General features: G+C 48.5%; 1 protein-coding gene across 1 annotated transcript in view; it reads left to right on the top strand.

Moving 5' to 3' along the window:
- Window positions 1–210: 210 nt before the first annotated feature.
- The window catches only part of nr6a1a (nuclear receptor subfamily 6, group A, member 1a), a gene marked incomplete at both ends in the record, with an annotated part of 46,921 nt that continues 22,998 nt past the window's right edge, over window positions 211–24,133 (top strand). The window contains 2 exons of the mRNA XM_084456955.1: window positions 211–277; window positions 8,026–8,073. Coding sequence (XP_084313081.1) covers window positions 211–277; window positions 8,026–8,073 — 115 coding nt within the window. The remainder of the gene's footprint in view (window positions 278–8,025; window positions 8,074–24,133) is intronic.

Below are 24,133 nucleotides of genomic sequence, written 5' to 3' on the forward strand. Positions count from 1 at the left end.
CCTCAACGGTTGCGTCATTGCGTATTTTGTTCGCTTTTTTTTTTTAGGTATGGGGGTGTGGATCAGTGATGTGGATGAACTGATACCAGTCAGCATGGGACCACGGTCCGCTCAGTGAGCCTGGTGCACAAGAACGCAAGGGAGAGCAGAAGCATTTTCGAATAAAAAGTTGCCTGTAGCGGCCGGTTGATACAATCCCGTGCATCCTGGATGGAGATAGAGAAGAGGACGAATGGGTTCGAATACCCAGAGAGAAACAATGCGAAGTCCGTTAATGGTAAGTGGCTATCTCCATCACTGCTACAGTCCCAATGGGAGTAGGTTGGATGTAAACACCAATTGCTTTGACCAGTATTTTTCTTAATTGCTCACGTGCACAATTTGTTTTTGGCTCTGCATGTGCATTTATGTGGAAACCTGTGAAAACGCTTAAAGGTATGATGATTTTGCAATGGCATTCATGTAATTGGCAACATTGTTACAAAACCATTGGGATTGTTCTGTTGCAGAGAAAAGAAACAACCTAAAAAAACATTGCCATAACACAGCCATACAGCCGAATTGTTCTTCGCATATTTGATAATGCGGTTAAGTATCGTGGGTTTCGTCTCCTTGTTGAATATTTCACACGTTGAGAGCCTTGTTGTTTGCCGAACAGAGGTTGAGATGTTTGTATTTGGAAGTGGGTAGTCAGCGATCTTTTAGAGATCGTAAAATGTGAACTTTTGAACTTGGAGAACGCCCTGAAGCTGTTAGGTTTAGTCACAAAATCCTGAGCTGGCTATGGCACTGGACATGAAAAAGAGAAGGCCGCACAAACGCTTGCCCAACAATTAATCAAATAGGCTTACCAAGTTTGGTTGTAAACTGTGATTGAATCAGCTTTTATAATTAGCCTAGTTGATTTCACAATATTATCGATTTTGTTTTAATTGTTTAATGATAAACTAACTGGCCTATGTTTAATTACAGATACATTTTCTGCAATTAGGCTCAGCCCATCACCTGTCCAGCATGCAGCCTGGTACTGTAGGCCGAACCCTTCCCTTTTAGAAGCTGTAGGGCTACAGGCTGATGCTTTGCCGCCTTTCCTCTGAAAGCAAGCACTGTTACCGAACAGACTTCAGACCAAGGAGGTTATAGAAGCTTCGGATCCGTTGTTTTGGGGGACATTGCCGTCTTAGACAGGCGCCAGTGCCATATCGTGCACCATGTGGGTGGGAAGATTTATTGACAGTTCCAGGATTAAAATTCCTTTAACCGTAACAAGCAATAACCCACTCCAAAAAGTCCAACTATTGAAGTTGAATATTTGACAACTAAAATCTAGACATTAGCTAGTGGACCTTTCATTGATTTCACGCGTATTTAGGCACGCGCTTTAATGCGCATTAATTAGGACCTAATGGTTTTTCAATGACGGTCAAATAGCCTCTCTCTGTGTGCAGAAAAGCTATAATTAAGGCCTATTTGTCTGTGTCTAGCTTTAAAATATATTTAAGTAATATATTACTTTTCGCACAAACCTGGTTTTAATGTCAATTTAGCGTCACCAAATCGAATTTAACCTACTGTAGACTAATAGCCCGGGTAGTTTCGTTTGTAATTTAATTCGATAAAAACCTATAGTCTAATATCTTCTAATATCTAAGTTTGATTTTTTTTTCCCCAAAGCTGTAGGCCTACTTTGAAAATAATAGTTTAAACATTCTTTATATAATTGTGTGCGTGTTTTAACTGCTTTAAAAAAAAATTACGTCCACGCTTTCTAGCCAAGATTATATACTGCCCCTTAGCCTAGGCTATAGCCTATATCTGCAAATATGCATAACCCACTGTTAGTTAAATACGTTTTTTTTTTTACACAGGTCTACTGTATATGCATTTATTGCATTTATCCCAATTAATTAATATCAGTTTACTAATGCTTAACCAATTCTTGAATACCGACTGTAGCCTATTGTAAGCAAGGTCTATCGGGGTTGCTACCTTGTGGGAAAAGAGTGATGAGCAGACTGTTTTTTTTAAGGAACACAGTGTAAAATGTTGAATTATCACGTTGCTAATACAACGGCATAAATACCTATTATACTCACTGAAAAGTGTTTTCTAATCTCTGTTTATTAACAATGCACATTACATATCACATGCACAAAAACATAAGATTACTATATTAGATATAGGCATGGAGAATATGCCATACTCCTTTTTAGATTATCTGTAATAGCCTGGTATATTCTTAAATTCACTTGAAAATAAACTCAATTTCCATTGATCTAAATTGATCCAGTGTCAAGAATTGGGCTTTTTGGCTCTAATCAATGAAACGGGTCTGTTATAATACAATTGTGCTTGCATTAGGTAAAATAGAAGAAATGTGTTTATGTGGATCCTATGGTGTTTGGCCTCAGGGTTGAGCCTGGCAGGGCAGCTTTTGCCTCTGTGGTGAAAGAGAGTGCTTTGTCAGCCCCCCACTCCGAAGGGGGTGGTGGGCAAGGGACCATGGGGCTTTCCTTTCCCTGGGGGCAATAGCTGTGTTGTGGGTGGAGATGGAGGAAGAACAGGATGCGACCCCCGTGGTGAGGCTGAATGATGACCTGGGAGTACAGTAGAGGAGGAGGAGGGGAACAGGACAGGGACACAGCAGGCAGATGTCGTCCATCAGGACTTCTAGCAGGGGACTGGCTTAACTCCACTCCTTTCACTATATCACCTATCTACCAATTTGTGTAGATACCATGATGAAGAGGCAAGTGGTAGTGATAATATGAGTCATTTTTGGGGTAATTACTGTCCTCATACAGTGCAGTACTTGTTTATTCATGTTTGAGAGTAACATTATGCAGAAGTAATTAAAAAAACAGCGAAAAGTAAGTATGGTATAATTTCTTATAAATGAGTAGAGACAAGGTGAAATTATGATATGACTAGATGATTTGTTTTATTTTTTTGTTTCATTGCCAAATAATTTACTTGAGATATATATATATATATATATAACAAAATGTTATAGTTCACACTCATGTGATCTGAGATGATCTCTGTTGAGATGGGGGAGAGATAAAGAAAAGATGCTACAAGGTCCTCATCTAGTCCCTGGGTGCTGACAGTGCTGTTACCAGGCAACATCGCAATCCTCCGGTCATCCCTACCATGCAAGTGAGCGGTGGATAATCACGTCTACTTTAAGGGCCTCAGCAACAAGGCCTCTGGAAACACATCAATACAGACCTTACACAACACACCATACTAACACAACACGCCACAGTATTAACACAGGCACACAACACACCATACTAACACAACACACCACAGTATTAACACAGGCACACAACACACCATACTAACACAACACGCCACAGTATTAACACAGGCACACAACACACCATACTAACACAACACGCCACAGTATTAACACAGGCACACAACACACCATACTAACACAACACACCACAGTATTAACACAGGCACACAACACACCACAGTATTAACACAGGCACACAACAAACCATACTAACACAACACACCACAGTATTAACACAGGCACACAACACACCATACTAACACAACACACCACAGTATTAACACAGGCACACAACACACTGCCGACCACTGACCACAGAAACCATTCGACGCACAGAGGGTTGTTGTTTTATAGGGTGCGGCATGTGTCTTTATTGGGGTTCACTACACACGGAGGGGGTTATAATGTTCCCTTTGGGCTTCTGTGAGACCAGGGCTGGTGGAGATGTTGCTCTTGAAGTAATAATGGCCAAGTCTCTGTTGACCCCAGAGTAACCCGGGAAAGTATTTACAACCTCCACTTGATCCATGAGCTAGAGAGAGACAGAGAGGGAGAGAGAGAGAGACACAGAGAGGGAGGGAGACAGAGAGAGACAGAGAAGGAGAGAGAGACACAGAGAGGGAGGGAGACAGAGGGAGACAGAGAGAGACACACACAGGAGAGAGAGAGGAGAGAGAGAGAGAGAACATGTAGGAGGGGAACATGGCTGGTTGCAGCCAGCAGTGATGTTTTCTTCCTTCATACAAGCCAACAGAAAGCAGCAGTAGTGACTGAGGGATGAACAGCTGCTATTGAGATGCAAGGGGCTGGTATTGAGATGCAGCGGGTTGAGGAGAGGGATTGTGAAGGTGTGTTTTGTGGAGAGTCAGTACAGTAAAAGGGCATCTGGGCAGCTGTTACAGTGACACCGCGGAGCTGTGGGCCTAGGGCCAGGCTTTTGTCAGGGCTCTGTGATATTCAACACGTTGGCCAGCCAGGAGCCGTAAACGTCTTCAATTTGAGTTTGAATTTGGGTGGAGGATGACTTTACAGGAGTCTGTGAAACACTGAACTTGGTATGTAAAGAAGGGATGCCTTTCCTGTGAAACTGTCTCTCCGCAAACCCCCGGGCAGCATTGTATTCTCCTTATCTCCTCCCACGTGAGAGTGTATCACTGATAATAGCAGCCAGGGAATGGGTCAGTGTTTGGCTTCAAGGGTCTGTAGATAGTATTTTGCCTTCTCACGACTCCGTCCTTTTAAAGAGCTTATTGGTTTTGAACAATCAGCCCAACCTCATTGATTCAGGATAGCGGATGACTCAGACTACAGTCATTTCACAGTCAACAGCAAAGACACACAGTCCCATTCCCAATGACTGTTTTAACAGGAATCTGCTAATAATCTGGAATTTCTAAACCCCCTTTCTCAGTTCCTCCCATTACTTCACCAAACACACTACTGCTAGTTTGTCCAGCTAATACTGCCATGCCAATGACATTCTACACTAAATACTCAAACTTAGATGAGAAGCTCAAGTCAAAGCTCACCAACATTCACTGCTGTAACTTTCCGTTTGTGTTATAAGATGATTATTATCAGATGCCCTTTAGCCTCGTGTGTGTTTGCGTGTGTGCGTTTGTGCGTGTGTGTGTGTGTGTGTGTGTGTGTGAGAGAGAGAGAGAGAGTGCGTGTGTTTGTGTGTGTGTACCCACTACGCTATCCAGCTCAGAGGTAGTAAAACTCTGACCCCTGTTATGATGAAAGGGAAGTTGGATCCTTTGAGCGTGTCAACCACTGGTGACTGAGCCCCCTCCTCCCCTCCGCGCTGCCTCTGACCAGGGCCTGACCCTCTGCTGAGCCACTCAGGATTAGGCCAGATAAAGACGTCAGTTTCACTTGGCCTCTTACACAACGTAGCTGCGTGGCTGGGTGGTAAAAACAAAAAAGCTTTTTGGGAGTTGCGCTCACAGTGTAAGATGAAGAACAGCACCTGATGAAGCCAGTGTTATGTGAGCGGGGCTACTTCCGCCCCGGTACTCGACGGTGTCGGTGGATCCGGAGAGCCGGCGGTCGGGACAGAGAGCGCCGGACGGTGCAGGGCGACGCCGTGGTGAACTTGAGTCCCTGCTGGAGGGAGCTGGCGAGGGAGCGAGCGGTCAGAGAGCTCAGAGGCCAGCGTGTATTGTGGTCCAGAGAGGGGAGGACAAGAGGAGACATTGTGCTGCGTGGCGTTACATAGCGGGGTCAGGGGTCAGGCGTGGAGGTCAAATGAGTGACCACAGCGCAGGTCGCGTCGCTAGCACTTCCTTGTTCTGCCAACAATCTGTCACTTACAATATAGACAAACTTACAATATCCACCATGGTGACCGGTGAGGTGACCTCAGCCTCTGGGAAGCAGTGGAGATATTGAGAAATTGCGACTGCTAATCAGCCCGAGTCTACCTAAGCGGAGAGCAGCGATAAGTAGTGGTGAGAGGTTGGAAGTGGACAGAAATACTCTTAACGCTACGGTCAAATCCAGGTAGCACTCCAGTCACTTCTTTAACATACACCTGAAAGGTCAGGTAACACTGACCCACTGTCAATAATGAGGCAACAGTGCCCCGCCTCGGTTAAATGACCCTAGCTGAACCACTCTAAACAGAGAAGCACTGACCCTCCTATTGTGAGGTGACACGGGCCTTACTAATATCAGGTCACACAGTGAAGACTATACGCCCCTCCCTGCTACACAGACACAGCCCCATCTGCTGCTACAAGGCTTTGTAGAGTGTGCAGTTGGGCCCTGGTCACTGAGGCCAAGGCTCTGCTGGGTCCTAGGACAAGGTTGACTTGAGCACTGCTGCCCAGGGGCTATCCCACTGTGGCCACTCTGGCTTCCCATAGCAGGTGATTCATTTTGTCCTGTAATGTAGTGAAAACAATGATCTATCTGTGCCGACTTCCTCCCATCCATCTCTGGTGACTGTCTTGAGGGGACAGGGGGTGGGGCAGCGCTGATGTCACTCACGGTTTTGTTAGAGAGAGCGAGTTTCTTTTTTAAACATGCGACTGTAGTAGAGTAACTGGATGCCGTAGCTCATGTATTGTTTAATGGACTCATTCGGTGTCGCTCTCCTGCCTTGTCTCTCCCCTAGTCCACGCTGGATCACTTATTCACTTTTTAATTCACTCCATACCGTCCTTCCTCCCTCCCTCCCTCCCTCCTCCCTCCTCTCTCCCCTCCTCTCTCTAGCCAGGCCTCCCAGTGTGACATGTGATAGATGTGGCAGGTCTTGCTGGTGAGATAAGGCCAGGCTGACAGGTAGGGGCCGTGCTACTCAGATGACAGGCTGGTGTGCCCCTCCGCTGGCCAAGCGGAACACCGGCCATCTGGGACAGACGGTTCGGGACAGTGATGGACTGATATAGGGGCTCTGTGAAGGTTCGGTGGGGGCAGAAGGGGTCTTGAGGATGGGGTGAACTGACATGTGGGGACCAGGCTAATGGGTTGGGGGGTGACTTGCCATACATTCAAAGTTACACTCTGTTGCGTGTACATTTTCATCTAACACTGTGTGGCCTCACAACACCATATGGCTCTGGACAGGAATGTGGAAATAGTATATTCTTGAATTTACAGTTAAGAGACGATTAGTATGGTATGACATTCTTTACTCTCCAGCCATGGGGATTGACAACTTATTTGCTTTCACAGACACTCACACTACTATGTGCTGTTCCACTTTTGCATAAGACCCCTGGTCTGAGCCTAAAGAGGATTGTGTCGGTGAAAGACTTCCAGTATCTAGACTACTTGTGTGAATGCATCCTTGAGCAGGCCTGGTCTCTCCCCCTGGTCCCGGTGCCGGGGGAGAGAAAGCCCAAGAGCCGGTATGCTATTTTGATTGGGAGCTGATTGTGCCGGAGGTTGCAGAGGTTTTAGAGGTGAAAGGTTAAAGATGCAGCCCCTCTTTGTCAACACACAATGGGCTGCAGTGGAGGAGCTCCGGCCGCCCCGGCCGCCCATGGAAGCCGTCCCAGCCCCGGGGCCGCAATGGTCTCATCGGCTGTCATGAGGATTAGCCAGGAGAGACCACACACTGGAGCTCCATTATTCTCTCTGGCACTGTCCCATTATCAGCCCAGATACGGCCTCTTTGCATTTCTGATTGAAGCCGGCGGATAATCCTGCCATTTGTGACGGCGTTTTAGACCAATTACTGACCATTTGTGGGCTTGAAATTAGAAGATTTGTTTGAGGATAAGCACATAGCAGAGACTGTGTGTGTGTGTGTGTGTGTGTGTGTAGTGTTGGGATGGGTTAGGGGTGGGGTGTGTGTTTGTGTTTGGGGGGGGTTAGCGCAGACTGTATGCTCCAGGGAGAACATATGCCAGTGTTCGGTGAGGGGTGTAGGAGGCAGTTGGCGCGTGTCGGGTCAGAGGCCTACAGCTGTTGATAGCAGGGGGGTGTGCTGACCAGGGTGGGGGGCATTTGATACAGCGACAGGGCATTCTATATACGCTCGCGTGCTTGAATGATGGAGTTAGCCATTGAGTGTGTAAGGGATAAGTGGACAGGCATCTAGTGTAGCCCAGATGGCGAAGGCCGGATTGTCATGATGCCACTGATTGAGTCTCCCTGCAAAGTCAGCGTGATAGATTGGTGGTGGTCACAACCCCCCAACCTTTTTAAAGTACTGTAAGCGATCTCTGACATTGTAGCCCCTGTCTCTAAATATCTCCTTTGTTTTTCAGGTTTCTATGGGGACCATTCATTGGAAGGTGAACAGAATGAAGGAATGGGTAAGTTGATCCAATGCATTTACTCCTCATAGTAAGGCCAAGTGTTAAGCAGTCTCATTATTGTATTCTTTGTCACTAAGTTATTATTATTATTGATGGTTGGCCAATGTCTAGATTTGAGCTAGTTCAGACTCAAGTATTAGGTTAAGCATTTAAGGTATTTGAGATCACTAAAGCATTTCATTTTTTTTAAATTTTTTTTGGTACGGTTCTGCTTCAGAAAGTTCTCTGCCAGAAAGTTCAGAAAAACAAAATCACTCCCCTTTTTAATTAGTTCACTATCAGCTGTGATTGAGCAGTTGGAACAAATAATAAAATGGTTTAACAGGTTGATACCAAAGACATATTTTGACCTAAAGGATGGACAATACACATTGTATTGCATTAAAATAAATATATTTGACAGCATGGGTAGGGGGGAGTCTTATCTCCCACCCCTACCAAAGATTCATCCCCCTAATAAGGTCATTTGGTTAGTAATGTCATCAAATGCTTCATGTGAAATGTATCTTGGCATAACCACTGTCAATTATAATGATTTATGAATCATCCAATGAATGAATGAATAGATAAATAAATTAGAATATTAATGAATGAATTGCCTTTGGCATTGGCATGACAGATGGACCTGGCCCCCCATCCAGCACAAGCAGTTTGTCCCTCAGCACTATAGTAGTAGAGTAGCTCTCTAGTGGTGAAAAATAATAACACATGTATGAGTATATACACATCAGTTCCACCAGAGGGGAGTGTTTAGCTAAGCAGAGAGCAGCAACGGGCGCTATATCATAAGACTGTGGCTCCTCTCTCCAGGGTACAGTTGAGGTGAAAGTAATTTGGTGGTGGGCGAAATTAATGTGATCTCACAGAGGAAACGGCCTCGCTGATTGTCTATTGAAGCGTACTAGTGAATTAGCCACTCCCACTCACAGGTCATTGAGGATATTGTCATGTATTTTTTCTGTCTCAGGGCTACTTTTTCCCATAGTCCCCAGTGTGTTGCTCTGCTACTCTGCTGTGGAATCACTGAAGCTGCATCCCTTCCTCAGAGGGACAGCGGGCTGTGAGGAAGAGACAGGACAGGGCGGGGCGGGGGGGTTGTCCAATGTTAAGGTCCAGGTTCAGACGAAGTTCACTTTGGCTCCCGTTCGCCCTGAGTGCAGCGCCAGGTGGCACCACACACAGGTCAGGGGTTAGACTCAGTTCAGGGACTCCTGACCCGTCGCGCGACCCCGCGGTGACGCCGCGCTGACCTGATTGTGTGCAGCTCTCCGCCGGACTGGGCTTTCTCAGCTGCCTCTGTGTCCAGGCCTCTATAAACCGGTGGGAGTCAGTGGTGAGTGAAGGAAGCGTTGGGGAACTATGAAAACCTGCACGTGGAGAAAGGCTAGCATTGTTGCCCTGGTGAAGGAGAAGGCGTGGATTTATGAGGTAAAGCCTGATTGGGTTATAAACTTGGAAGAGGCGGGACCAGCGACTCTCCCTTCGCCCTATTCTCCTGCTGGGATGCTCCGGGGGCACGGTGCGGGCAGGGGTGACGCGGGGGTCAAGGGGCTGGAGAGGGTGGAGGGGGGCCGAGGCAGGACTCCCCGAGCTTGTAAATGCTGTGACAGGGGTGGGAATCCAGAGACCCCCATTCAGCGACCAAAACACAGGTCAGGGGGCAAATAGCTGAGCCAGCAACAGCTGTTTTCAACACTACGGAGTAGATGAAGGTTTTAATGTCGCTACTAGGACTGCTCCAAAAACTGGAGAGTGCAGTGGGATGCAGAGATTCAATATCTGTCATCTATCTCCCTGTGTGAGAGGGCAGGGGATGACACCATCCCTGTGAAGCTGTGAAAATATGGGTATTCTCTTGTGGATGATTATATTTGAATTCTGAAAGCAAGTGACTGAAATGGCTATTAATTATAAGAAATCAAAAATAAGATAGAAATGTTTTTTTTTTAAAAAGTACTACTTTTTGTTAAATTAGAAACAGGGTTGGCCCTGAGGATTGGAAAGTGTTTGGACCTATGAGGTTGGCTGTAGGAGGGGCTCAGTATTGGTGAAGGCTCCTCCCCCTGGACACCTCTAGTTTGATCTGGCTCCGTCCCAGGGTCCTAACCTCTCCCACACATTCCTGCCCTGCCCACAGGACACAGTTGACCAATCACTGCTGACTGGAGCATTTGGGAGGTTATCATGGTTATCATGTCTCTGTCCCATGGTCAATCATTACCGTGAGTCTATTCACTGGAGCCGGACTGTGGCTGGGCAGGGAGAACTTCCTCTGTTCAACTTTGCCCTGAGAGGTGTCACTCGCTGCATTGATCATACAAGTCCATATCAGGGGAGACTAAAGTGATATTCATTACCAAATGTTAGGTACACACATCAAAACACACATTTATTACATAAGCACACTTTTATTATAAACATGACGTGAGGTTTATCTGTTCTATGAATGGGCAAATATAACATTGAAGCCAACCGTCCAGTTGCAGTGTGGAGTTACGGCCAGAAGGGGGCAGCATCCACATCATTTTCTGTACAGGATGTATGGCTCCCACATGCAGCACTTGGACTCAGTGAACCTAACATTCATATGGAAGTAGTTGGCTGGATCCCAGCGCATGCTTTTCCATTGTCCTCACATAACTGGGTTAGCTTCATATGCCTGCATCCAAAAGTCATTCAAAACAGGTTTTCATATCTCCACCTCTGAGTAATATCCAGTCGATTTCTTTTTTTTACCAGTGTTTTTAAGATTCCTTACTTTATTAATCTCCATTATATTCAAGCATGAAGTGGCACTGATTTACATTAAGTAGTGACAGATGTTCTAACTGTGTGTTGGGTAGTGATTTTTTCAGTGTGTGCTTGAAGTGTACTATAAGCACATTGATTTATGCCATTTTTCTTTGTCTGTGCATGCCTGCCGTTTTACTCAGAAACCGAACGTGTGCTCAAAGCACACCGACCGCCATGCCTCCTTTATGTAGTCTTTAAATAATCTATGATCAGCCTAGATTTGATTCACCATGTCTTCTCTGCCCGACGCAACTTGCGTTGGCGTAAGGCTCGGGGTCAAGCCTGCAGAGTGTTTGCAGGTCATCCAGAAGTGGGTCACTCTGTTCCCAGTGTCGGTCCCTATAAGTTCACTGTGTGTGGTGATGACAAAGCCTAACTCCAGTGGGATGAACAAGCAAGTCTTTGTGTGGGGCTGAGGTACACAGTATGTATGTCACAAACACTACCGTACCTGGTCTCTTTCAACACACACCGCTCTGGAGTTTAGTTCAGACAATGTAAAGTGGATTTTTGAAGTTAATGCCCTTGAGATCTCACAATGAGCAAAGAACCGATGGGTATAAAGTAACTGATATCAGATTAATATGGATTGGAGTTGATTGTATCTCAGCAATCCCTGGTGCAATAAAGTACCATAGTTTGTGGTTCTGTGTTCATATGTCCGTTCGAAACAGGAGTGGCCTAGCCTGGTTTTCTTTGTTCTCTCAGACACGTTCCACTGTAAAGGAATGATAGAACATGCATTGAGTCCTGCCTGGCTGGAAAACGTCAATGTGTTTGAAATTTCCCAGCATGTTAACATAACCCTACAGGGCAATTACCGTAAGATTATTTCCACATGTCTGTATCTCCTCCAATTACGGACAGAAAAGGGGAAATTAACTTTCCAAGAATCAAGCATGCTGATTGTTTCAGTTTTCATTTGAGAAGGTCCACTTGAACCGAAACTGAAGTTTGTGTGAAAGCGTGTTGCTCTGTTCCACCCCTGCGCTTGTTCTTGACACAGTGAATTTGCTGAGTTTGAACTCTATTTCAGGCTCTATTGTTTTGGCGTAGTGAAAGGCTGAACACTCGCAGCTGTGTGGGGAGCCCTGCGGTCGGCTGCCCTCCTCTGGTCAGCTCCCCCCTGGGACTTCCTGGCTTAGTTAAAAAAAAAAAAAAGGAACAGAATAGTTGACGCACTTCACCTTAAAGTCTATCCTGACACATGAGGTCCCGTCGTTCGTCGTTTCCGTTTACAGAGGCATCAGCTGTACCAGAGTGCACTACACCATGTGACGGCTCTTTCCTTCAATTTAACATGCGGGGATTGGGATCGATCCACAAACTCACAACACCAGGAATAGAACAGTTAACACGACAAAATGTATTGCAAATTTGTAGCACGTGTACAGTAGTTGTAGTGAGATATTGCTACCTTCACCACCCTAGCATTCCTGTACTGAAGCACGGTCCTGTACTCCTGGGGCTGGTGGAGAGGGGGGAGGAGTTTGGCAGCGGCTGATCCTCTCCCGCTGGTCAGTCACGGCTGTAGTGGAGGTCTCGGGGTGTTTGTACCGCAGTCTGCATTCATTGATCAGTGAGTTGTTCTCATGTAAACCCACCGACAGCAATGAATGTTTATTGCAGCCTTAAAAGAGTCGGGCCTCTGTGTGTTGGCGCCGGTCCAGACTGTGATTGAGCTGAGGAGGAGGACTCCTTTGGGGTTGGGGTTGGGGGGAGGGGGAGGGGGGGGGTGTAGCTGGTTGCCAGGACGGCAGACGCAGGGGGACTGTCTCCGCGTTTGATCGGTCACTCCGTAGTGGTGGTGACCCTCGGGGTACAGTCAACGATCGATGGTTTTGGTCAGAGGCTCAAACTCACCGACAGCGTTGAATGTTAACCGAGGGCACCAGGGGAGCGCTGCCCCGGCTCGTCGTCGACGTGTCCCCATCTTGTGTTCAGCGATTGCCGCACCATGTGTGGAGGCTATGCAGTTTCCAACCCAGAAGCTACAGTATAGGTGCAGTATGTGCTCATTTCTCTTGGCTAACAAGTAGAATGTCAATGCCAAGTTTTGTTACCACCCATGTCGGCATGGAGTTCCTAATGATGTGAATGAGAAGCCAGCAGGAGCAGGAGAGGTGGGGGAACGTGGGTTTGGGTTTCCTGAAATAGTGTGGATCCGGCCAGCGCTGTGGTGAATATATATATATATAACATTATCATCTTCTTGGGCTTGGGTGAAACTCTGCTAACAAGAATCTCACCTCACCGAACCTCTGGCTCTGCTCCTCGCTCTCCCAGCGACGTCCTCGCACTCCTCGCTCCAACGCACACGCACACACGCACACTCACACACACACACACACACACCAGCCGAGTCGACTGTGGGAGGAAACAGACCGAAGCAGACGAAGAAAGAGCATGAATAACAGAAAATAAAGAGCGTCAGCCGAGCCATCCCCCCCCCCCCCCCCCAAAAAAAAACACGACTGTCAGAAATGCGATCATGGTGCCACGGTATGACGCCCTGCGGCCTAAACCCATGCAGCGCGCCGGGGCGTCGGAGCTAGTTAGAAGACTAGCTCTCGCTTTACCCTGCGCTGAACCCCGGTGCCTGCACTGGGAACGCATCATCCTGCGCTAGCCTCTTTGAGGTTGGAAACTCATGCAGTCATGTTTTATTAATGCACCCTCCCATTTGGCACCTCCCGCTAACTCTGGACAAGAAGAGGGGGATTTAAAAACGCTCTCTTTCTTTTGTTCTTCTTCACTCTTCTGGCACGCAGTGTTGGGTGGGGAATACCCAACTTCTGGTTAGATTGTTGAGGAATGAAGTCAGACTAATTATAGATATGCTTTTGGACCGCGGCGTTTAAGCGACGTCCCTACGCAGGCCTGCGGCTTCCTGTTCCTGTTACTTCCATCAGGCAAGAAAGAAAGAAAGAATGACCTCCGGATCTCTGCTACACTGCAATGTTACTGCAGCCTCCGCCGGCCACACACCGTGTCGACTAACGAGCTCTGATCCATCGGCGGAGTCCACAGAGACCGTTGACATCCTCACTCTGTGACGCAGTTCACCGACTGTGGAAGAGTCGTGGCGTACGGTGATGTTGTGCTGGCATGATTGGTGTGTTTTTGCGTTTTCCAATATGGTGATCGCCACGTGCTCACTGTTCAGGTAAGTGGATCTGAATCTGGTTGTTCTCAGGCCTTGTTAGACTGGGTTTGGTTCCTCTAATCACCCTGGTGTTAGGTTCGCCATGTCCCCACCGTGGCACTGGTCCACTTTGGCTCCCTGCCCCAGACACACAGGGGCTTTTTCTTCTAGAATTTCTCTCTTTCTCTCCCTCTCTCTCTCACTCTCTCTCTCTCTCTCTCTTTCCTCTCCTTTCGCTCTGCACGCAACACTTAGGAAATCCGAGTCAGAGCCACGCGCTGGCTGACTCATCTTTGAATATTCACCCTTTTAGAACGTCGCTCTGTGCTGTAATCGCCGTAATCCGGGCTCCTCTCAACTTTTGCATAGCTTTGCATAACTGACAAGCTTACAAACCCGGGGAAAAGAGCATTCTGTGTGAGAGAAGAGTGATCAGAGTTTAACTCCGAGTGTCACTGAACCAGTGTGAACCCTGCACCATCAGCACATTCCAGAGGTCAGACAATGAGAAGGCACACAGTGTACTCTCTGACGGGTGACGTCATGCTGGTACAGTCCATGAACAGCACTCCCAAACCACACTGGGACCGGGCAACAAGGCTGACCTGACCTGTGGAGGTGCCATGATGGTGAGAATGTAATAGGAGAAAAGAGTGTATTTTGGAGTGATTGAACCATTAGAACTTTATAAATATGTTGCCGTTCCCCCTGACAGTTGCAATGTGCTGGAGAATTTTCTCACATGCTGTACCCACACTTGACCGTGACACTTTCAACGTAGTCAGGATGCCAGGTCTAAAATACTCTAATGGGAGTCTCAGAACACATGCTGTCACGCACGCACACGCGCGCGCGCACACATACACATACACACACACACACACACACACTGTCTTTGGCCATCACAATTACACCACACACTCTAATGGTCTCACTTCATCTCAGTTTATTAGGAGCCAGAATCCAAGCATTTTACTCCTGCATACTTGTAGGACATAACAATAAAGAAATCTTAAATCTTCTTGAATCTTGAACCTACAGTATTAATACTGACTGTCCAAATTCTATCACTGTTAGATGAGGCAGTTTGGTACAAACTTAATCAAATTCAACACGCCTTTAATTACCATGTCAGTCAGAACTTGAGCTTTACGTCTGATCTGACTGATGTGACATTTCAATATCTGCAGAAATTAAATAGGTTTTAATGCGATGGACTAGTGCCGGTTTATCGCCGTCATTCGATATCGTGTCACTCTGCCGTAATGCAAAATGACGTTCCATGCGTTTTGGCGAGGGAGTGCAGGCGAGGGTCCGCACAGTTGTGGTGGAACATGATACGACGCGACACACCATATGCTGCGCGGCGCTGTGGCGTGATGCGGCGCCCCGGGGATCAGGTGGGCGCCCCCCCCATCCCCCCCCCCCCCCAGGGGGCTCCCGCGGACGGGCCCCCTCTGCCGGGCGGCGAGCCAAGCCCGCTCGGCATTGCCAACCCTCTAGACAGCACCCTCCTCCACGTGCCACCGCCGCCACGCTGCCAAGGCTCCCGGGGCGCTTTGTCTCCCAAGCGCTCACGAGCCGTGCCAAAGTCGTTGTTCACCTCCGGTGCCAAAACCCTCTCACGGTTTAACCCTCTGGTTACCGTATCCCTCTCTCCCCTCACACCTCCGTTGCGGCAAGAACTTGCAGGTTCACCCAGGCTCATAGGATCTCGCAGACCCCCCCCCCCACCTCCCTAACCCACCATCACCACCACCCCCTGTTAACAGCAGAAGATCAGTCCTTGCCTCCTCTACCCTGTGTCCCTTTGAACCCTGGGACATCCTCTGGACAGGGCCTGTCAGGTCCAACTGGCTCTGGTAGAGTGATCCACTTACAGCCTGCCTCACAAGAGTCGAGAACGCGTCACAGAGCTCTTTCATCTCCGGACCGACGTTGGCTCACTTCAATCAGGAGTGTTCAAGCTGATGAATATGTATTTCTAGCTCTTTTCTGTGCACTTTTGAAGATGGCTAACTAGAAGGGATAGGAACCTTTTGACGGTGTCTGCTAGATTTAGCCGTGACATTCATGTGGTGTCTGCTGCAGTCTGCTGCAATTGCTGTCACAATTGTCTCAAACAGCCTCTTTTCATAGGTCAAACCCACAGCGTTCTTTACGCTGGCATTGTCAGAGCTCATCACAAAATCCCAAACTGTTGTCCTTTTCACTACTAGACATATTCAGTACAGTCTATTAGAAAAGACCTTATTTAATTAGGTCATTAACACACAACTGAAATATTCATCCACATACAAGTGTAAATATTTTCTCAAGGCTGAATCAAAACAAAAAATAACAAAACGTTTGTTTATAATTCTAAATCCGCCGTCTAATCTCCAGTGCGGACGCAGTGCAGTCATGATGGCATGGCAGCCAGCCTTGGGGATTAGCTCTCTTCCTATGCCCAGCGTTTTCGCTCGCCGGGCTCTGGATCACGATAAATAAAGCATGCAGCGCGCCGCCATCGCTGGCCTCCATCCCCCGCTCCCTCCCCCCACCCCCCACCGGGCGAGCGAAGGAGAGAAGACACACACAGCGAGGTTTAGAAATAGCACGGAGCCGTGCGGCGGGTTCGTGCGGTGCAGGGACTGGGCCAGGAGGGCGGCGGCAAACACTGATTTCATATTTCCGTTATCAGTGGGACCCAGTGGGGTGAGCCAGCATGGGAATGACCTGACTATAGATGGACCTTAAGTCCGTTCCTGTTCCTTATGGCAGGTACCTGCGGGCACGCCGGCTCTCTGGGTGAGATTGGCTATTCCGCCTGGGATGTGAGGCGAATGAAGGCAGAGGTCACTCTGCGTTTCTGTCACTGTCACGGCGCTGCCGCGTCACACAGCCGACCGGGCACACTCTCAAGTCCGTAGTCGTCGAGCAGTGCCCGGTGTCGAGCTGGCAGTGTTGTTCACGGTTACGATGATGATGATGATGGGACGCGTTAACTAATCTGATGAGTTGAGAAATGTTAATAATTCTGGGTTTTGAACACCGGGGTCCAGGTGTGTCTACCAGCCAGGGCAGCAGAGTAGAAAGCTGAGATTAAGAGTTGCTCAGAGACTAAACCCTCCACCCAGGCAGTTTGCTGCTCTCTGGCTGAGGAAATCTCCTCTGAATTCTGAATGTCTTCTTTCAGATTTCTAAGAGGCGTTAAACCTTCCTGGATTAAAGAAGGTAATCTGACAGGCAGCAGATCGTATTAACTGGAGTGTTGGCAGAGCTTTTCGTAACTCTCCCGCTTTCATTTCTCCTCTATCTCTCACTCTCTCTCCCAGCTTCTCTCGCTGACCTGGGAGACAGCATTATTGAGTTTTCACTTTGAATTACCGCAAAACATCCTTATTTTCCCCTCCTCTTCTCTCCCTTCTCTGTCTCTCTCTCTCTTTCTCTCTGTCTCTCTCTCCCTCTCCTTCTCCACCTCCCTCCCTGCTCTCGCCTACAGTACTGACAGCATACTTGTGTGAACCCATGATTTATCATCTGCTAATCCATGCTGATTATGGAGCTTTCCACATAGCCCTTATCTGTTGCTGAGCCTGCTTTTCACTCCCGGAGCCACCAATTATCTCGAGGGCTGCAAACAGACCCGGCTCTGTCAGCCAGCTGCAGGGCGGACGCCGGAGGCCTCAGGAACACACGTTCCGGGCTAGCGACTAACGCACGGGGAACCGCGTGCGGGGAGGGGGGGGGGGGGATCTGCTGGACGCTGCCCGGGGACGACTTGTCCAGATACGTCTTCGGCGTAGCGGGCCGACCGCACTCCGGGCGGCAACGGCGGTGGCGTGACAGCGTCGCAGCGCGTTAGGGTCACGGGGAGACGGCCTCGCTGGAGGGGAGGGCGCGCGGACCGCGGCGGCGAGGCGCGCGCCCAGCTGATGCGGCGTGCGATCGTCATGGTAATGGGAGGTGACGTGCACATCAGAGCAATGTGGGTCAGAGAGGCAGATGACCGGCCCGAGGCCCGTATCTGCTGCTCACTGCCTAATCTGCCCCAGCACTGCCAGACGGGCCCCTCTAATCGACCCTGATATTCAGTGAGCACACAAACACACATTACTCTCTCCCTGTTTCACCATAGGGCACAGCGACCACACACACCCTCTCTCTCTCTCTCTCTCTCTCTCTCTCTCTCTCTCTCTCTCTCTCTCTCTCTCTCTCTCTCTGGAATACATTACTTCTCCATGTTCCTTCGTTATTCACTGGCACGTTGGTTCAGTGACAGACATCCAACTTTAAAATTATTTTTCGAAGAGAGTCTGGGAGGGGTCCCTTGTAAAACCTTGAAAGAGTCATTAGGAAAGGAATGGTTTTGGAGACGGCATCCCTGTCAGAGTACAGTTTTGTCGAGAGTAGCAAGAAGAGCCTGTAGCTCAATGGCTACAGGCTCTTCTTTTTCAGTGCAGAGATTCTTTCTGGAGAATGAGACAAGTACAGTAGGCAGCCCGTTTCTGTTACACTTAACACGACAAATTACTACTCATTGAAAGCATGAGAAATTCCAATTTTGCAGTTATATTTATCTTATCATCTACGCTCTTGGTCCTTTGATGTAACAACCACATTGGTCGGAACAATTTCCACGGTCTCATGGGTTTTAAAATGTTTGTACAGAATTTCTAAATTTGAACACTGAAATCGTCCGCTTCACCCTCAGTATAAAATCTACACAGTAGAAAGGGGTGGTCTGGATTTAAGACCAACGGGATTCTGTTTGCGTGGTCAGGGCTGGGGGGGATTGCAGGAGCGGGGGAGAGAGCAGCGCTCTATGAGACCGTCATGTCGGGAGTGTTTGTCCGGCACCTGTGTAAGGTCTTTACGGCCCCATGCATAGCCGGAGGGAGGTGACACACGGGGCCTTGAAGTGTTGTGACATTTTTCTGCTCCAACAGGTTTTTACGGCGCTGGAAAGGCCCTAGAGGAGCCTCTGTGTCCCGTTCAGCCAGCGCGAATCTGCCACTGCCTCATCAAAGGCAGTAATTTCCTGTCCATTTCAACCCCCATCCCCCTACTCTGAGCTCTTGTCTGCTAATCCCACCCCCGCAAACCCCCTGGCCCCTCTGCTGGCGCCCTGCCTGCCTGCCCCTCTCTGCTCCCTGCTCTCTGTGCAGGGTTGGGCTGCTCTGCTCTGCTCTGGGCTGTGTTGTACTGGGCTGGGTCGGGGTGGGGCAAGGCTAGGCTGCGCGCGGCTATATGCTTTGTGTCAGCAGGCTTGCGGCTGAGCGCTGACAAATCCTCATTGTCCAGCGCCGGAGTGGTGACAGAGAGGGGGGAATCGCTGTCTGGTTTCTATTCAAATCCAGGTAGAGGGGTCGGGGAGGGCGCGGGGCTTAGAGCGCCAGTCTCGGAGCAAAGTCCAGAGGCCAGCTTACGCAAGCCCCACCCCCTCTGAGCCAAAACACAGAGCCTCCAATGCACACAAGATCAACAAGTCATAGATGGTTTCATGATTATTATTTTTTGCTGATAGCAATGCCAGCTGGGCAGGACAGTGCTATAGGCCTAATGAATGCAGTTTATCATGGGTTCTTTCACTGATGCCTTCTAATGATTTATTGTGGGAGGTTATTGAGTTTTGTGTTCTTGTAGCCAGACATCCCTGGTGGCTGAGATGTGTATCAGAGTAACAAGACTCTACACGTACAGGCATCTCACAGGACGACTTTTTACCGGGCCTTTTAGCAGTCGCTCTCAATCAGGAGGTCTGTGTCTTGGGAATGTGGTTCACACACACACGCACGCACACACGCACATACACACACACACACATTCACTAAACACACACACACATTCACTAAATGATTTTTCTGCTGACATTCTCCAGAGCCCTAGCTGTTTTTTTAACAATACGATTGGATAACTGTAGCACTACTGCTTTATCCTGGCACTTATTCGATCTCATCAGTATTCAGGTATTATTGTAGGGATTTTTTCCTCTCGATGTTGTTGTTGTTGTTGTTGTTGGTGTGTGTGTGTGTGTATGTGTGTGTGTGTGTGTGTGTCTGCGCGCCGTTTTTCTGTTTCTGTCGCCATAAGTCTTTGCAATGGGCTGTTTTTTTGTGTGACGCCGCTGGTTTGTTCATCTGTGATGTGGATGATGTTTTTGGTGTTACTAGTCCCTCTCTCAGACAGCTTTTGTAGTGGATTAAGGGCTTTGGACAAAAGCAGACACGACAAAAAAAAGATAGGGACCGCCAGTATTTCCTGTCACTCAATACATTCCAGCCTCGCCGACCCCCACTCCACCCGCCAGAGGAAAAAAAAAAAAAAAACCACTGGTCTTTCTGGAAATGACAGTCCTCTCTTTTCCCTCCTGTTTCACTTCACTGCACACACACCTATACATGCTTCCTGTGCCCTTTGCTCATATTACTAATTTGATACACTGTGTCCCACAAAAAGACTGTCACACAACGGCAGTCTGGGAGGAGAGGGGGTGAGGAGAGGGGGTGAGGTGCGAGGTGCCGTGCTCTTTCACAGGCCGGTCACGAAGTGAAGCATGGCCACCTCTAACCCCGGGTGTCCCGTCCCCTCCTCCAGTGCCCCGAGCAGAGCAGCAGCTGGCTGACCTGTCCTCTCCTCCAGCTTCTAATGGCTGACCTGCCCTGTCTGGGTGGCTGGGACGCTTTTGTCCACTGTCTGGCTCAGTTCCTCCCAGTCAAACACAGCTACTGGCCACGGCCAGCATTCCCAGAGACCACTGTTACAAAACACACACACGCACGCGGCGCGCACACACACACACACACACACACACACACACACACAAGCACACGAAGATACACACACTTTTGCACACTTGGTCCACCGCACACAATCTCTCTCCCTCTCGCACACATACATCCTTTTCAAAACTCTCTCACACACAGAGCCTCTGTTTCGTGCACACACACGCTCTTGTAGACAAACTGTGCCAGCACGTACTCCTTCACACGCAAACACACTGTACACGAACACTGATATACTCATGGACACGTCTCATACCAAGTTACACACATTGGCACCAGCGTGCTGACTTTTTTTTTTTTCTACATGAAAGCATGCTGATTATAGTTTTACACTCATGCTAGTTATATTGACAGTTAGGACATATGTGCCAATGGATACTTGAAGACGGTTTCATGAAAAAAAAGAGCATAGAATCAATAGAAGAAAATGTAATATTGAGCTAATCAGAGGCTCGTGTTATTTAGAGAGGCATGCAGACATCATGCAGAAGAGACTGGTACAGTTGGCCAGAGGTGAACTGTTACACAACAGAAAGAGTCAATGAGCAGACTTGGAAAAGAGAAAGAGTCCAAAGAAATGATACTCACCTAACAAACCGCTGAGAGTTTTTCTGGGGAGTTTCTTTTCTCTCATTCCACCATTGGGAATGAGGCTTGAAGAAATGGAAAAAAAAAATATAAAGAAGAAAAAAAAAAAAGCTTCCATAGCCGAAGAGTAACTTCACCCAAGTGCACATGCTGAGAAGTTGGTGTGGAAATGAGGGGAACGGGTGCCTCTCTCCGTTTCTCTCTCTCTCTCTCCCCCCCCCCCCTCCCCAGAAGACACACACTCTCTCACAGATACACACTGCCTCTCTGTCTGATCTCCTGCCTGCTTCTAATGGGAACTCAGCCAGTAGTTTGCAAATACAAGTGCCTTACGGTTCCCCTATCTCTCTCTCTCTCCCTCTCTCTCTCTCTCTGTCTGCCTCTCTCCCGCTGTCTCTCGCTCTTTTTCTCAGTCTCTTCCTCCCCCCCTTTTCCCCTCCCTCTCCCCCTTCCCTCGCTCACTTTGTTTCTCGCACAGCGACACCCATCAACAAACACACACACACACACACACACACACACACACACACACACACACACACAAAAGAGCTTGGCTATGCAAGTTACTGAACTGCTCCACATTTTCTTGCATGAACTATATATGAACCAGTTGATGGACAGCAGCACATTTAGTCATGTGTGAAAGAGAACGGCCCGCCATTGGCCGAGCCTCAGAGGGCCATGGGCTAGTGCTCTCTGATTGGTCTGATGTTCCACCATTGAAAGCAGAGCCCCTCTCTATTGAATGGCTGCAGTTCTGGGTGGGGCCAGTGTTTGGGTGACAGACTGCTCGTGAAAAGAAGACTGAGTAGACTATGCAAAATGTAAGGGCAACAGCTAGGGGATATCTAGCACATATGAAAGGATACAGCAGTGTTAATAAATATTCAATTCACATATTTGTGTGTTTTAATGGGCGTAGTGAAACTTGGAACTACTTGCATACTGCATAAACAGTATGGCACTAAATATAAGATGCGTCAACAGTATGGCTATAAATATAGGATGTTTTGTATACAAAAACATTAGCATATGTTTATAGAAAAGTCGATTAATAATCGGTATGTGAATGCTGTGTACTTGCTGCCACCCCAAATAAACCACATCTTATTGTCCCACAGAGACTGTGGAGCTCTTATCTCTGCTCTTATGATGCACTGCAGCCCCATGCCTCCTCCCTTTGTGTGTGTATGTGTGTGTGTGTGCGTGTATGTGTCTCCTTCCCCCTCTCCATCTCCAGTGATGACGACAGAGCGAGGCCGGGAGGGCTGCCAAGTGCTTTCATTCACACCTGATTAGATCACCGTGACCTGGATAACATCACTGAGCTGCGCGCACTGCGCCACACGGGGACACAACGCCTTTTGTTTTGAGCTTGAGAAAATACAGCGTCTGCACAAATGGCCGCCCAATTAGATGGAGGTGATATTAAAGGAGAAACGTCTGAAGACAGGAGACGGGGATCGGTGGGGGGGGGGGGGGGGACAGAGAGTCTGACGGTGGAGTTTTCTTCGGAACGGCTGCGCGTGCGCGTGGAAGGGAAATGGATTCCGTCGTCTCTGTTCTTCAGCGGCCTAACAAAGAGCCTGAGATCACGGATGTCACATACGCGCTAATGGTTGAGGGCTATTGTCTTCCAGTCACTTCCTCCAATAAAGCTGCGGTAACAGACGTTTTGGACCTGTGAGGCAAATGCGTCACGGCGATGCCACCCGAGACGACGCTGCGTTCGAATCCAAACTCGGCACGATACGCATGGCTCCGCCCTTCTTACTCTAGGATATGTGTTACAGTCACACAGACGCAGACACGTGTGTTCTTTGCATCCATGTTAACTTCTTGGTTGTCTGACCCCTGTCCTGGACGTGCCACGTTGTGTCCACTGACCCCCCCCCCCCCCCCACACACACACACACACACACACACACACCTTCCCACACACACACACACGTTCCTTTAACCCCCGGTATAGAACCGTAGAACCATGGGAGGAGGGAGGGATGGGACAGGGAGGGGGGGGGGGGGGCGGGGGGGTTGAGTAACCACGTCCTGCAGCTGTGGCTCTGATGACAGGTCTGTCCTGAATCTGCCCTCTTCCAGACTAAACACAGACCTGTACCTGTGTGTGGCTCCTACCACACTCCCCCCTACATCACATACATAGAACCTATACGTGCACGAGAGACGCCCTCCTGTTCACGCCCTCTGCGATAGTGAGCGCACTTCTCTAAATACGTGGCAGTGAATCCTGGACCAAAGAACGTTAATCTCGGTATCAAATGTGGTCACGGGTAAAATGTCGCTCGGGACGCTGACGGTGGAGCCGTGTTCTGGATACTCACCGGCAGACTGAATGAGCTGAAGCAGGTTTCGTTTGATCTGGGGGAGTCATGCCGGCTCCTTCTGGGCCACGAGGAAACTAGGACACTATGCTGCGCTGTCAGTTGTGGCACATAATAGTGGGATGGGTTCCTCAGAATATGCAGTCCCGCTGTTGCAAACGTTCTCTCAGACTGCAGCGCCCTAAGAACGCTGGAAAGGCAGGATCTTATTATCGTGGCCAGTGCGGAGAGCGGAGGAGATTAGATGCTTTGTGCCTTTGAAGTGTATTTTTCTTCCATTGTGCGATGGCAAATTCCATCAAGTGTTTGAAGGAGCAGTGATAAGAGGAATGGGTTATGAATGCAGTAGTATTAAAGCCCTCATCTGAGCATTAAGATGAAGCTCTCTCTAAATGAAAATATTTCCCTCACTTCAGTGGTTT

Source organism: Borostomias antarcticus, assembly GCF_949987555.1.
Source record: "Borostomias antarcticus genome assembly, chromosome: 23".
In the NCBI taxonomy this organism is placed as follows: Eukaryota; Metazoa; Chordata; class Actinopteri; order Stomiiformes; family Stomiidae; genus Borostomias; species Borostomias antarcticus.